Raw genomic sequence first — 15,550 nt, forward strand, 5'->3', positions numbered from 1 at the left:
CCATATTTCCATGTTTTCTACAATTGTAGGGGGTTGGTATGGTTCAAGCTTGGGAATTAGTGATCCTCCAAGCAAGTTGATGAGTCCTCAAGTTCGGGTATAAACATCTTACTTAGTAGATGCCTTAGTAGTTTCTTTATAGTTCATTTTAGAACTATGTAAGGGTTGTATCCCTATATGTCTAAGTATTCTATTGTATAAGATGGCCAATGAGACATTATTTAGACTCTTTTTGACTTTATAGAATTGACTTCTATTGTTGAAGAAAAAGTTTTAAATTTTCCGCTTTTATTCTATGACATATGCAATGATATATGCAAAGGGATTGTATGAGACCCCTTCGGGGTCAAGTACGCCATGACACATCTAGGGGGTAGTCTCGATCGTGACACCTACGGACCGTGGGTCGACCTATGGTCCGTAGGTCCCCTCCGTTGGTCAACACTTAAACTTTTTCAGAAGAGGTTGGAACCTTCAATTCCCAATTCATCAATGATGGATGTGCAGGACAAACTGTAGGTTGGCCTATGGTCCGTGGGTCCTCTTCTGTGGCTCCACATTTAGGATTTTCATGAACTTCAACTCTCTGAACACATTCGACGGATGTGCAGGCGGCCCGTGGATCACTTTGTAGTTCCACACTTGGTGAGAATTCCCTGATGCTCCTATCTACGCCTACCCATCAACGGACCGTCACAGGACCTAAGGTCCATAGGTCCTTCCGTGGGTGGTCACTTCTGCAAAATTTTAGCTGTCATCTCACTAACCGCGTCAAAGCTTATTTCCTGCAAACATAACACATAAAACATTATTTCCAATACAAAATGGCCCTAGACACACACAACTCTTAAGTGAAATGTATCAAAAATACCGTAAACTCACATTATATCAACACCCTCAACTTAAACTTGTTGTTTGTCCTCAATAGACACACTAACACTCTAAACGACACTTGTGTAGAAGCAGACATAGAAATTTAAGCAATCACATGGCCATTTCAATTCATTCCAGTTTTTAGTGCAAATCTTTTCTCTTAAACTCAACAAGCCAACTCATATGGATCAAAACATGACATTGATCGACCAACATACACCACACCATACACCATTCACCATTCACAATCACCAAGGTATCAATTTTCCAACAATGTAACTAGTGCCCTCACTTCAAACGAAATTATTTTCACACTGTAGATATGAATTTTGAGTTAGGATTCATTCAACAATCACACTCAAAAGTGTCTTCAAGTACAGTTAGTGCTCAATACCATAGGCTTGCCCTTATTTTCACTACTTAGACTCTCCAAACTAGTTGCTAGGATCACTATAGGACTTTCTTAGCTTGTAATGTAGGCTCAGGGTTAGGTGTGGTACATTTGGGTACTTTTTTAGTGACTTTTTGTCCTACTTGACATTACATTGGTTTTTTACCCCTTTTCTCAACCTATTTTTGACATCCTATAATTTTACTTTCTTTCCCTTGACTCTTTCCAACACAGATATGACTTTTGACTTTGCGACTCTTATTTTTGTACTTTCTTCTTTTTCTTTATATTTTTCAGCACTTTTGTTTATCATCTTTTTGCTTCGTTTTGCACAAATTCACATCCTCTTCTATTTTTTTTGTTTCTCTCTCTTCAACACAAAACTCTTTTTATACCCATTTTTTTCTCTTTCAGTTTTCTCTTTCATAGCCACCCTCAACTTATGGACTTTGCATTAGTTGAGGTGCACAATATCCGATGTCGGACCAGGGCCAAGATCAAGGTAACTTTTTTCATTACCACCCTCAACTTAGGCTTTTGGCCTAAGTCAAGGTGAACATGTCCAAAGAGAGATCGGGGCCAAAACAATTATTTTAGGGAAGGTGAGTTAGGTGAATTGAAAGAAATGGTCTATCTTAGGCTCAAATATTTGGATCAAAGGGAACATTGATTTCATTTGGTTGGATAATTTTAGGCTTTAGTGGATTTAATTTGAACAAAGACCTATGATCACTTCCCAACTTCTAGCCAAGATTATCTTAGCAGGACCTACGGGGCAAGTTATAGATTGGTGCATACTGTCTAAACATTCAACTTTTCTCACACACTTTTGGCACATTGTTGCATTATCAGATTATCAGATTACCCAGTTCAAGTTTTAGCTTAAGTCATGAGGTTAAATTGGTTCCTTATCATGTCACACTAAGATTCAACACATTCAACTCATCAAGACTATCGATCTAGCACATTTCAAATTTTTTGGACAGGGATCATTTTTCTCATGTTTTTTATGCCATCGTGCTTTCATTTTTCTACTTACTCCTACACATGCCAGTTCAACAGAAATTAAACAGTCTCTTAGGGGAAAAGAACACAGGCAAGAAAACCCCAAGAGAGGATTATGAGTTGGGTTATTCAGACTTCACCCTATCACTCACAATCCATTTACCCCACCACCAACAAAATAAAGTATGATTGTCCCCAATGCACAAAAAATAAATAAGTCAAAGATCGGGTAAAGCAAACTTGTGGCACTTATGCACTGAAGACAACTCAAGAAGCGGGTGGGTCCGATTTCCCGGAGCTCGCTGGATCAACACTTGGAACGCCATTAGTAGCGCTCCCATCTACTATCCCATCACTCTCAGTAGTGCTCTCATCAACTCTCGCAACACTGTTAGTAGTACTCATATCGCTAGATGGGCCAACCCCTATCTCCCTGGCCCGCTGCTATCGAAGCTCCTCATCAACTATGGATGCCTTCCGAGCCACCTTAGTCTGCTGGCGCTCGTTCTTCCTCAACCTCTCATCCTCAGTATAATTAAAAGTACGAGCGAAACGGAGGCACTTCCCAGCAACATGATGAGTCCACAAATTGAACTTATCTAGGATTATATTTTAATATAAATTGTGTACTCGAATGCTTATTTTATATCAATCTCTGATAAAAACACTTAAGTTTCAGGTTTTAGAAATTTTAGTAGAAGCATGGACACTTAGGAGCAAAAAAGAACAGAAAGGCTGAAAAGAACGAAGAAGCTGAAGCCTGAGCATCGCCAAGCATGCTTGGCGATTCACCGAAGGGACGCACTCCCCCCTTTGTTCCAGTACGCCAAGCCCTGAATGAGAAGGATAAAAAAGGCGATGAAAGGAGTAGCCGGCGGTTCGTCGATCAGCTCCCGCGAAGCAGAGGTATACTGCACAATGATCCAGATTTGCATAGATACTTAAGGCAAATAAAAAATGACGATGAACTAGAAGAAGGGTGAATCACCGAGTCATTCGGCGTTCGCGACTAACCTCACCGAGCGATCCGCCAGTACTATTTTCTGAAGGTTATAAATACTAAACTCTTTATTAATTTTAGGGGAGTCGAACAATTATTATAACTTTCATATAGAATAGTACTTTTTGTTATTTTTCTCTAAGTTTGAGAGGGTTTTGGAGACTTGAAGAAGAAGAGGGTTTCATCTTCTAGATTTGGAGTTGGGTCTCTTGGATTATTCATTCTTGGCCTGTAACAAGACTTAAATCTTCATACCCATTTGAATGCAAGCTCATTTAGGTATAAATTTCTATCTCTTGTTTATGTCTAGCTAAAACCCCCATTCTTGGGGTGTGATTTAACAAATATGTGTTGATATTATTGTTGGGTCTTGTTTGCTGATAGGTTAGATGTATTTTAATGGTGATTTCACCTAGTTGTTGTGGTTTAATTTAATGGGTTTATAGTTGCAAATACAAAACCACCCATGTGTTTTCGGCTTGCTCGAGAGAGAGGTCGCGAAACCAAGACTGCTAGACTGATGGTCTAAGGAGTGGGTCGACACAAGGTTCAGCCTGAGAGGGTGAGCCCTAGTCCCATATCCTAACACTCAGCTCGAGAGAGTAAGTGGGGTAAGGCATAGGCTGGCCTTCATGCGGAAAATGGGTGTCTGAGAGGAACCCATTTGAAACGGGGTAAGTTGCCGAGAGGGAACTTATTTCCATCTAAAGCTTAGCCTAGTCACTATTAACTTACAAACTTCCTATCGAAAGCATGTACTAAGCGATTTATATCAATTTATATTGCGGTCACACCTCAAGAACTTCTCCCCATACTTGATCTCCCCTTTAAAATTTGTTGGTTTTATTACACTTGTGACAAAACCCCCATTTGTTAATTGACACTTTTGCGTCAACCCCTTGATTTACTATGTTTTTACTTGTTAATGTCTTTAGCTATGACTAATTAGAACTAAATTTTATTTTTCTATTAATTCTCAAAACCACTCCCTTGGGACACGACCCCAACCCTTTGTTGGGTTACTATATTATCGACGATCATAGACACTCGTATCGTAGATTAGTGTCGTTGGTCTCGATAAGCATCACAACACATGAAGAATCTGGTGGCGGCATGTCATTGCCGAATAGGGCACTAATCACCACATCATCAATCGGTGCCGTAGGGGTAGACTCTGGCTCAGTCTCTAGGGGAGCGAGAAGTACATCGACATCCGCATAGAGGTTATCTAACTCCTTCTTTAGGGTGGTCACATCAATGGATGGGGCCCGCCTCTCCAGGACTCGCAACTCAAAGACATCCATGCGCTGATGAACGGCCTGGACCTTCTGGTCCATCATCTGCTCCATCCTCTTCTCAATCCTTGCCTCGGACTCTGCTATAGCCCACTGTATCCATGGCCTCATATGCTGAAGTAGGGTGGCGATCTGTGCCTTTAGCTTCTATAATCGGGCTAGAGGGCTGGTGAGGGAACCAAAAGAATGAGTGGCACCGGAGACGGAGGAGCCTGGGTATCTACTGTAGTGGCTAGAGGGGCAGTGTCATCATCCTGCATCTGCTCTACATCTGGTATGAGATCATCGCCCAACGGTGGAACCTCAACCTGTGGCTCCCTGCGAGGTGCAGCTACATTGGCCTCATCTTGAATAAGGCCGATATTAAGAGTCTTGGTTGCCTGAAGCAACCGGTCACAATGGTGTATAGGTACAGTAGAATTCCTCAACTGGTGGTGGTGGAGTTCTAGTTAAGTAGTTTACCACATTCACCTTCTCTGCACCTTCACTCACATGCTTCAACACCTTCCTAAGTTTTGTCCTCATCTGAGCCATCTCATCACGAATATCATCGGCTGATTGACTAGGCGCAACTTGAACTGCAAAAGTGCTTCTTCTAGTGTCTGACTTTCTAGTGATCCATGCTTTATTATTCTGGGAAATCATCTCCAATTTCTCAGCGATCTCCTCAAAAGAGCACTCATCATATGATTCTCCAGCAATAGTATCCAGTACATCCTTACCATTGTCATCCTGACCTCTGTAGAAGTACTCCTTCAGTTACTCATCATCAATGCGGTGATTCAGAATACTTCTTATGAATGCTGTGAACCTATCCCATGAACTGCTCATAGACTCTCGAGGTAGTGCCAGAAAGTTGTTCAGTTTGTCCTTGTGATTCAGCTTCTTCGACAATGGAAAATACTTTGCCATGAACACCTTGTGCAATTGGTCCTATGTATGAATCGAGTTGTACAAAAGGTCAGAAAACCACACCACAACATCTCTGATCAATGATAGAAGGAAGACTCTCAACCATATGAAGTTCATATCCAACTCTGGTCGTCCCACACAACTCTTGCAGATGCTCCTTAACTTGGCCATGTGCCCATGCAGATATTTCAAAGCCATACCAAAAAACAACTCCCTTGCTGTAAGCATCTGCATCAGACTGCTGGTTACCACAAATGTATGCCCTGGAGGTAGAGGAGGGAGAACAATGGGTCCTTCTGATTCAACTGTATTGAAGTCGACACTATAATTATCACGTAGCCTAGGGTCTGGTGGATTCTGTACCATCAATGAATCTCCGAGTAGATTACCCCCAGGAACCTGTGCATTCTCATTATTCACTCCATCCTTATGCTCCTCTATGACTGGATTATTATTTCCCCCTTGATTTTTCCATTCTTCAAAAATTATTGCTTAGTTTGGGGTCGTATGGGGTCAATGGTTCGCCTCGACTCCATGTACTTGGTATACACTAGAGTAGAAACCTGTAGAAAACAAAAAGAAAAAGAAAAAGTAAAATCAGGAAATAATTGACTAAAGTTCAATAATGTAGTTAAACTTAATCCAAAAGCCTTATTCCCCGGCTGTGGCACCAAAATTTGATACGCTCAAATTACACCTCCCTAAAGAAGTATAAACGATCCTTGTCAAATAAAGAACCCAACTTGTAGGTTGGGGTCGATCCCACTAAGAATACGGTTCAGACTTAAACTTAACTCGCTATTTTATCCGTTTAGTTAACTTATTTCTGAGACAAGTAAATAAAGGGGGGGGGGGGTTTGTGAATCAAATAACTGATTATTGTTTAAGTAACAAGTGAGCAAGATTCAAACTTTGAGTTGTCAATAAGACAGAGAAACTAGGGTGTATGTGTTCCCCATAGTCTCTTAACGCAGTAATCCTAATAATAGTAATCCTTTCCTAGTTTTCTACATGCAAAGTTGGTAAGATAGGTATCCCCAAGTGATTGGTCCTCCAAATAGGGAATTTCACCCCGCACCTTGGTCCGGCTACATGTGTTACTTTACTAACCCTTACCTTTACCTCAAATTAGACATCACATCAATGTATGACTTAGTTTTCACCCTCACACCAATTGACATTAGACTATCAGATAGTAGCACACTAAATCTCTGTTGACAATTCTTTTCTCATTTGGTCCGACAAGTAGCAACAAGGTGAGTTCTAACACGTGCACTCGTTAAAAAGACTTTCTAAGTGAAATAATTACAAGTACATGCATATACACTATTAAAGAATTACTTAATTATTATTCATACGTTGTTAATTGCTCATGGTTCCCACAACCCTAGTTGTGGATTTAGCTACTCATGCTTGAAAGGACACGATTCATGTTTTGATAAAGAGAATTCATGAACTTACGTTTAGAGTAGAAGAAACCCAAAATCTCCAATTGAATTATAAAGTGAAAATCTTATAAACAGAAATTCAAAAATCAAATTGCTAAAGTTGCAAGTTAATTCCCAAAGAAAATATCAAGAACTAAAAGTAAACAATAATGTCTAACCCCCAAAAATGAGGTTTACATACCCTATTTATAGGAAAACATGTCCTAAAGAAAAAGGAAACAAAATAAGGAAATAAACTTCTAGGACGCGACTTTGATCAATGACTCGACCTATGGACCGTGGGTCAACCTACGGTCCATAGGTCCCCTCCGTTAGTCAACACTTAGACTTTTTCAATCGAGGCTGGAACCTTAAACTACCAGTTCATCAATGACAGGCGTGCAAAGCGGACCGTAGGTTGGCCTACGGTCCGTGGGTCCTATTCTGTGGTTCCAAACTTAGGATTTTCATCAGGTACTAGAACTTCAACTCTCTGAACATTCGATGGATATGAAGGATGACTAGTAGGTCGACCTACGGTCCGTGGATCACTTCGTAGTTCCACACTTGGTTAGAATTCCCTGATGCTCTTATCTACGCCTACCCATCGATGGACCGTCACAGGAACTATGGTCCGTAGGTCCCTCCGTGGGTTGCCACTTCTGCAGAATTTCAGCTGTCATCTCACTCAACCACGTCAAAGCCTATTTCCTACAAACATAACACATAAAACATTATTTCCAATACAAAATGGCCCTAGACACAGACAACTCTTAAGTGAAATGTATAAAAAATATCGTAAGCTCATGGTATATCACCTCTAGCACGATATATTGGGTCCTCTCGATGGGGCATATACATCGTACTCCGCGTTTTGCTCACGTTGTTTTATGTTGGTTAGTAGTAGCTCCCACAGTTAGACTCTAGTGCATGTGACCAGGTTTTCAGTTATACTTCAGTATTCAGTCTCAACATGTTATGTACTTGGTCATTGCATTAAGTTCAGTTCATTTCATTATATTTCAGTATTTCCATCATGTTCAGTACCTTCCAAGTATTGACGCTTACTCTGTGCTACATCTTTTCATGATGTAGGTTCAGGTCCTCAGATTCATATAACACGTTGATTGGTTCCTAATTCACATTCAATAACTTCAGTGGAGAGTCCTCATACCTCTAGGACAATAGACATGTTTTTCCAATTTAGTCTTTTATTTCAGTTTCAGTTTTGCTAGAGTTAGTTGGGGGCATGTCCCAACAACTCTAGTTAGTTAGAGGCTTTTTCAGACATAGTTTTAGATTCAACTTTAGAATTTGAGTGATTGTTCAGTATCATTAAACTCTTATTCAATATTTATATATTTAGACCAGTTTTGGGTATTCCCCACTATTAGTTATATCACGATTTAGCTTCCGTATTAGTTTATATTTCATAGATATATTTAGTTCTGCTTATTATATGCCAGCTCAGGGTTAGCTTGGGGTCACTCGTGATCCTAGGTCCCGTGTTTACGTCAAGGGGGTAGCCTTGGGGTGTGACAACTTGAAAATTGACTTAAGGTGAAAAGTTGAGGTGTGAGGTTGGAAAAGAGTTTTAGAAATTGTTCTCCTTTTTTAAGGTAAGTATTTTTTTCTTAAATTTGAGAAAATTAAGTTGATTTGGATTTTTTTTTCCAAAATGTTTAAGCCAATCAAACATGAGAAAAACTTTAGTTGTTGAAGAACACGACAAACTCAATTATCTCAATTAAACTTGACTACAAACAATACAAAATATCCTCTGTATTTTTATTTTCATAAATGACGTGCTCAAAACTATTTGCACATGGAGAGACCTAGTTCACCTATAAGCATATGAACTTGATTACACATTAAGTGAACCTTGCTCACTCAAGCAATTTATATATCATCAAACTAATAAACATAAATTCTTAAACAATCTCTCTATTTTTGATGATGCTAAACTATGCACACATATATTAATAACTACCATGAATTCTCCCATTTGGCATCATTGAAAAAAAACCCATAGAAGCCATAGTACATGACACAAAAACCATCTAGGTTACTTATCAATCATTCAGACTATTCCTTTTTATGGAAATTAATCAACGACGACAACTGTTTTAACTCAGCTTAATGTGCAAACTCACAAAGAGGATCCCACACATACAATATAGTAACACTTGGGAATTCAAAATACATAATGAAACACTTTACGTAAAAAAGAATATTCTTATGCACACATGCAGTACCACAGTCTTGGGCATGATGCATTTCTATGCTAATATAGACAAACATGGTTTATGATAAACTAGGACGTGCCGGTATAGGAAACGAAAGAGATAAGACAAATGACCTTATTCCTTCAAACATCACCATCTATGATAATCTAGTTTTCTACCATCCTATTTTCTTCTTTTCAAGCATATTGGTCTCCTAGTCTTATCACTTATGTTCGAAACTTTAACACACAAAAAATTCTAATCTAAGATACGAACTATTCTTCATTAGTGTAACACTCCGAAAAACTAGTAGACTACACTAGAGCCTAATGTAGAACTAGTAGCCTAAACTAGAGCCTAACGAAAGAATTAGAATCGTAAATAACTCCCGATACTTAAAATGAGGGTTTTAGGGGTTAAACGTAAAGGTACGACTCCCTAAGGACCAACCAAGGGTCCTTGAGGAGGACCCAAAACAACTCTACGAAACTGCCCAAAAGGGGCCACCTACGAATGTTACCTACGCTGAGTAGGTGGACCTACGCCCCGTGGTTGGGTGTTGTGGGTCAAGGGACAAGGGACAAGGTGAGGAGCTTAAGACCATGAAACACGAACCTGAAGCACTCCCCGTATAACCACCCACGGTCCGTGGGGCTTGGTCATGGGTCATGCCGGTAGGCTGCCTCAATTCGGCCAAGTGTAGGGGTCTTTAGGTAAATTACTAATTAAGTTAGTTTAATGTGGGGTCATTTTATATTGTTTTAATAGACCTATATAAGACTTTTTAAGTCATTAACTAACTCACACACCTCATAAATCCCAAGACCCCAAGTCCATAACCAATTTTCCCCCAAAATCTTCTCTCTAGAATTCCAAGGAAGAAGAAGAAGATGATCAGGCTAGGGTTTGAAGTAGAGGCATTTTCCACTAAATTTCGTGAAGATTCTTCATCAAGTTATGGTGGATTTTCATCTATGGGTAGCCTTCACCCATAGAGCCCCTCCAAAATCCCCAATTTCAAAACTAGAAAACTCAACATTTAAGGTTTGACTTCAATGGATTCCTTTCAAATTCATTTTAAATGATTGAATAATGTTTGTTTATGGATATATTGATGATTTTATCTTATTTTAAGTTGAATTACTCAAGAATCCATGAATTTCCCTATTTTCCCAAATTGGATCTTAAAGTAAGGATAATAATTGATGATTGTAGAATGCTTTAGAATTATGAATGTTATGAATTGATTACTTGAATCATGTTATTATTCATGCCTAATGTAGTAATTCTAGGTGTGTTGATTGAATGTGATCCATGGTCCTTGAAGGGTAAATTATGAGAATTAGGTATGATCATGATGCTTATGTACATGCTTGTGAATACTTTGAAAGTAATGTGATTATGACTATAATGAATGATGATGACATGATGTGAAAGGATTTCCTCACCTAAATGAATTGGCAGGCTAATGGCATCCCTTTTATGTGTGAATAAAAGTGATCTTGATTGATAGACCTTGAATTGGTAGGCTAAGGGCATCACTTTCTTTTGTAACTTAAAGATATGTTGACTTAATGAACCTTGATTCGGTAAGCCAATGGAATCCCTCTCAAGAGTGACTAATGAAGTATTCTAGGCTTGTTTTGAATCGGTAGACCAATGGTATCCCTTTTATGATGAGTCAATGAACTATTATAATGATGAACCTTGAATCGGTAGACCAATAGTATCCCTTTCATGAGGATTCTATGAGCTATTCTAATGATGTTCCTTGAATAAATAGGCCAGTGACATCCCTTTCATGTGTAATAATGTTAAAACAGAATTGACTACTCCATGGGAATTTAATGCTTAGCATCGAGTGGATATTTTGAGGTGGAAGCTCTCACTATGTAAGGCTGGGTTTCTACTAACAGCCCCCTTATCCCATAACTATTTGCCCATATAGTTTATTAGTTAGTGGATCCACCTAAGTTAAAATGTTACCAGTTCTACCTTAGGCAAGTACACCAACTCTTTTTGGTGTGGGACATGACACCGGATTCCATGATTTGCTCACATGGTCTGTGTCGGTTAGGGCCTATTCTTACTATGAACAAGACTGTGAGTTATGTACTATGGTTACTCAAGAAGCTCTATACAGTGTGGATGGGGTATGTGACTTCATCCATGCATTGCACAAGTAGGCTTTGAGAGTATTTGTGGTGAGTCCTCAAAATTCGAGGACGTATGAGTCATTAGTAGTTTCTTTCTAGTAATTTTACTTTGGATTATGTTGAAAGGGTTGTGACCCTATTGTTTATTCAAAGATTGTATTAGATGGCTAATTGAGACAAGTTAGACTTCCTCTTGATTTTATAAAAGACTTTGATTGTATGGATAAAAGCTTTATATTTCGCATCATTTCTGTTATCTTATATTATGATATGCTAAGGGCTTGGATGAAACCTTTCGGGGTCAAGTACGCCGTGTTACATCTAGGGTGTACGCCTGGGTCGTGACAAACTTGGTAATCAGAGCACAAGGTTTAGAATGATTCTAGGATGATGTCTCATAAGCCACGTCTAGTAGAGTCTTGTTCATGAGTGTGAAGCGCACCACATTTATGAATGAGAGGCTATAAGATGTTAGAAAGCTACACTTCTTTCATTACTCTTAAGTCGTTCCATAGCATTTAGCTCTATAAAGTCACTCTCCTAACCCTTCACTTGTGTCTTCAGGAAATGAATACACAAAGGGACAACACAAGAATACTGAAGGGTGACAATGTCAATGAAGAAGCTCCTCAAGTGAACCAAGCTCCTCAAGTTAATCAAGCTCCGATTAATCTTTCAGCTATGTCAGATGTGGAGATTAGGTTGGCCCTTTTAATGTTGGCTCAAGCCGTGACAACTCAAGCCCAAGCTATGACGGCCCAAGCTAATAAAGATGTTGGGACTCATGTGAACCCTAATGGGAATTCCTCGGCTTCTAGATTAAGGGATTTTGTTAGGCTGAACCCTCCCGAGTTTCATGGTTTCAAAGTGGGAGAGGATCTTCAAGAATTTGTGGATGAGGTTTACAAGATACTTGATTCCATGGGGGTGACTTCGGTAGAGAAAGCGGAATTAGGCGCTTCCCAATTGAAGGATGTTGCTCAATTTTGGTACACTCATTGGAAGAGAAATAGGCTGGTAGGAGCAGGTCCCATAGATTGGGAGGTGTTTAAGAAAGCATTTATTGATAGATTCTTTCACCGAGAGTTGAGAGAAGCTAAGGTGGAAGAATTCATTACCCTTAGGTAAGGTAGCATGAGTGTTCAAGAGTATGCCTTGAAATTTATCCAACTATCCAAGTATGCTCCATCTATGGTGGCAAATCTGAGTAGATTTGTGACGGGTGTGTCCGACTTAGTTGAAGAAAAATGCCATACGACAATGTTCAATGATAACATCAATATCTATAGGCTTATGGTGTATGCACAACAAATTGAGGAGTCCAAACTCAAGAGAAATAATAGGGAGGTAAAAAGGGCTAGAACCGATGATGGGAATTTCTCTAATGCTAAGTCCGATGGGCAAGGTCGACAAAAGTTTAAAGGGTATTACGATCAAAATTCTTCAAACAATCCTAGGTTTAACCAAGAGAAATGTAGTGGGTCTCCATTTCCTAAGCCTACTTGCACCAAATGTGGAAAGAAGCACCATGAGAAGTGCCTAGCCGGTATGGATGGTTGTAGAAAGAGTGATCATCAAGTGAAAAATTGCCATACACTCTCGGCAAAATGAAGAGAGACCAATCAAGCTCCTCCTAGTAATCTTTTTCCCATTCCTCCAAATTATGGTCACTTCTATGCACTCCGGTCTAGAGAGGACAAAGGAGCCCTTCCGGATGAAGGATCCGGTATGTTGATAGTTCCTTATAGATGTAAATGTTTTATTAAGATCCCTATGCTATTTGTTAGACTATGTTGGTTAAAGAGAATATCCCAAAAAATGACTATGTTTCTTCAAACCTTTTCTTATGTCTCTTATTTCAATATATTGACCATATTTCATGATTTACATGTCATTTTCTCCTTTAAGCTTTTAAATGTTTAAATATTGGTCATGCCTTAAATGATTTTAGTCATTCATACTACCATGTCTATTTTATGCATATTGCTCCATACATAATACATTCCATGTGCTAGTGCATACTTGTCTACATTATCTCATTAATTTAGGGTCTCACACTCATACTTCTCACTCTCGTGACTATTTGATTCTTGTTTGGATTCAAGAGATTGGTGAATCCTCACATTCCGAGGATCAAGACACTTTTACTTTCTTTATGTCTTATTAGTTTTTGTATGATATATGCGGTGTATGGGTTACGTCCCAACCACTCCTATGATGTTTAGATGGCATATTGAGATTTATGTTAGACTTTTTCTTTGTCAAAATCTTTTGAAATATGAAATGCTATCTTTTGAATTCTTTATTTCTATTATCTTATATGATGTATGCTTAGTGGCTTGTGTAGGGCCCTCTCGGGGTTCTATACACCATGTTACACTTAGGTTATACTTTGGGTCGTGACAAACTTGGTGTTCAGATTACAAAGTTTAGAAAGTTCCTAGAATGTCTCATGAGTCGTGTCGAGTAGAGTTTTGTTCTTGAGTGTGAAGGGCACGACATTTATGAATAAGAATCTACAAGATGTTTAGGAAATTCCACTTCTTTCATCACTCTAAATTTGTGTGATGGATTCTAACTCTATATGTCTCTCTCCTAATCCTTATCTGATGCTTTTTAGCATAAGACCCCGCGAAGAGCATACGTTAGAAAGAATGTTAATAAGAACGTGGAACAAGAAGCTCCTCAAGTTCCAACTGACCCTTTGGCCAAACAAGTGACTAATGTGGAGTTTCGAGCTGCTTTTCAAGTGTTGGTTCAAGCTATGACGGCCTAAACGGGAGGCTGTGGTCTCCGTGAACCTACATGTTGGTACGATAACAACTAGAGTGAGAGACTTCACTAGGATAAATGCCCTAGAATTCCGTGGTTCTATGTTCGAGGAAGATCCTCAAGAGTTTATCGATGAGCTATATATGTATTTGATGATCATGGGAGTGACACTAGTGGAAAAGACTGAATTGGCCCCTTATCAACTCATGGGTTTTGCTCATGTTTGGTTCAACCAATGGAAGGAAGAGAGGTCGGTTGATGCAGATCCTCTTGATTGGGAGAAGTTTAAGGTCACTTTTCTTGATAAGTTATTTCCCCTTGAGACGAGGGAGGCAAATATACATGAATTCATTAACCTTCATCAAGGTAATATGAGTATGAGGCAGTATGCCTTGAAGTTTACACAATTGTCTAGATATGCTCCTAATATGGTTTCCGATCGTAGGGCAAAGATGAACAAGTTTTTTTTAGGAGTATCCAAAATGGTAATTAAGGAATGTCTTACTGCTATGCTTATTAAGAAAATGGACATTTCTCGTCTAATGATTCATACTCAAAAACTAGAAGAGAAGAAGCTTAAGGAAAGGTCTAGGGAGGCAAAGAGGGCAAAGACCACTGGTGATGACTTTTCACATTCAAGGTCCAATGGACATGGTCATTCTAGGTTCCGACAAAGGTTTTCTTGTCAAGATTCCTTCAATGCTCCTCCCCCTAAGTTCAATAACAAAAGGGTGTCTAACCCTAAGCCTCATGGAGAAAATAGTGTTGGAAATGGTTCTTTAATTCCCACATGCCAAAAGTGTGGCAAGAGTCATCCGAGAAAGTACTTGATGGACACTAATAATTATTTTGGTTGTGGCAAAAGTGGTCACCGCTTGACAGATTGTGCATCTTGAGTCAACAAGGGAAAAGATTGTAGGCAAGCTCTACCTAGTGGTTCGAGTTCAAGTGATCCAAAGCAAAACCGATTCTATGAACTTCAAACTTGACATGATCAAGAGGGTTCTCCCAATGTGGTTATCGGTATGTTGAAATTCTTTCATCTTGATGTTTATGTTTTGCTTGATTCCGGGGCTACTTTGTCTTTTATAACACCATATGTGGTTATGTGATTTGATGTTTCTCTAGATGTGTTGTAAGATCCTTTTTCTGTCTCTATTCATATAGGTGAATCTTTAGTGGCTAAGAGAGTCTATTGAAAGTGTCCCGTCTCCTTATCCCATAAATTTACTTATGTTGATCTCATAGAGATTGATATTTTGGATTTTGGTGTTATTCTTGGTATGGATTAGTTTCATTCATTCTATGCTTTTGTTGATTGTATAACCTGAGTGGTTAAGTTTCAATTTCCAAATGAACTCATTCTAGAGTGTAAAGGGGGAATTCTATGCCTAAGGGTTAGTTTATTTCTTGGCTTAAGGCTAAGAAATTGATTTCTAGGGGTTGCACATATCATCTTGTTCAGGTTAAGGATACAAATTCTGAAAACTTCTA

General features: G+C 39.0%; 1 protein-coding gene across 1 annotated transcript; it reads left to right on the forward strand.

The window, feature by feature from the left end:
* Positions 1–11,851: 11,851 nt before the first annotated feature.
* Positions 11,852–14,060, forward strand: LOC125858972 (uncharacterized). Its single transcript, XM_049538727.1, has 3 exons — positions 11,852–12,408; positions 12,574–12,862; positions 13,905–14,060. The coding sequence occupies exons 1-3, from the start codon at positions 11,852–11,854 to the stop codon at positions 14,058–14,060; spliced, it is 1,002 nt and encodes a 333-aa protein (XP_049394684.1).
* The last annotated feature ends 1,490 nt before the right edge of the window (positions 14,061–15,550 follow it).

This window comes from Solanum stenotomum, chromosome 3 (assembly GCF_019186545.1).
Source record: "Solanum stenotomum isolate F172 chromosome 3, ASM1918654v1, whole genome shotgun sequence".
Lineage (NCBI taxonomy): Eukaryota > Viridiplantae > Streptophyta > Magnoliopsida > Solanales > Solanaceae > Solanum > Solanum stenotomum.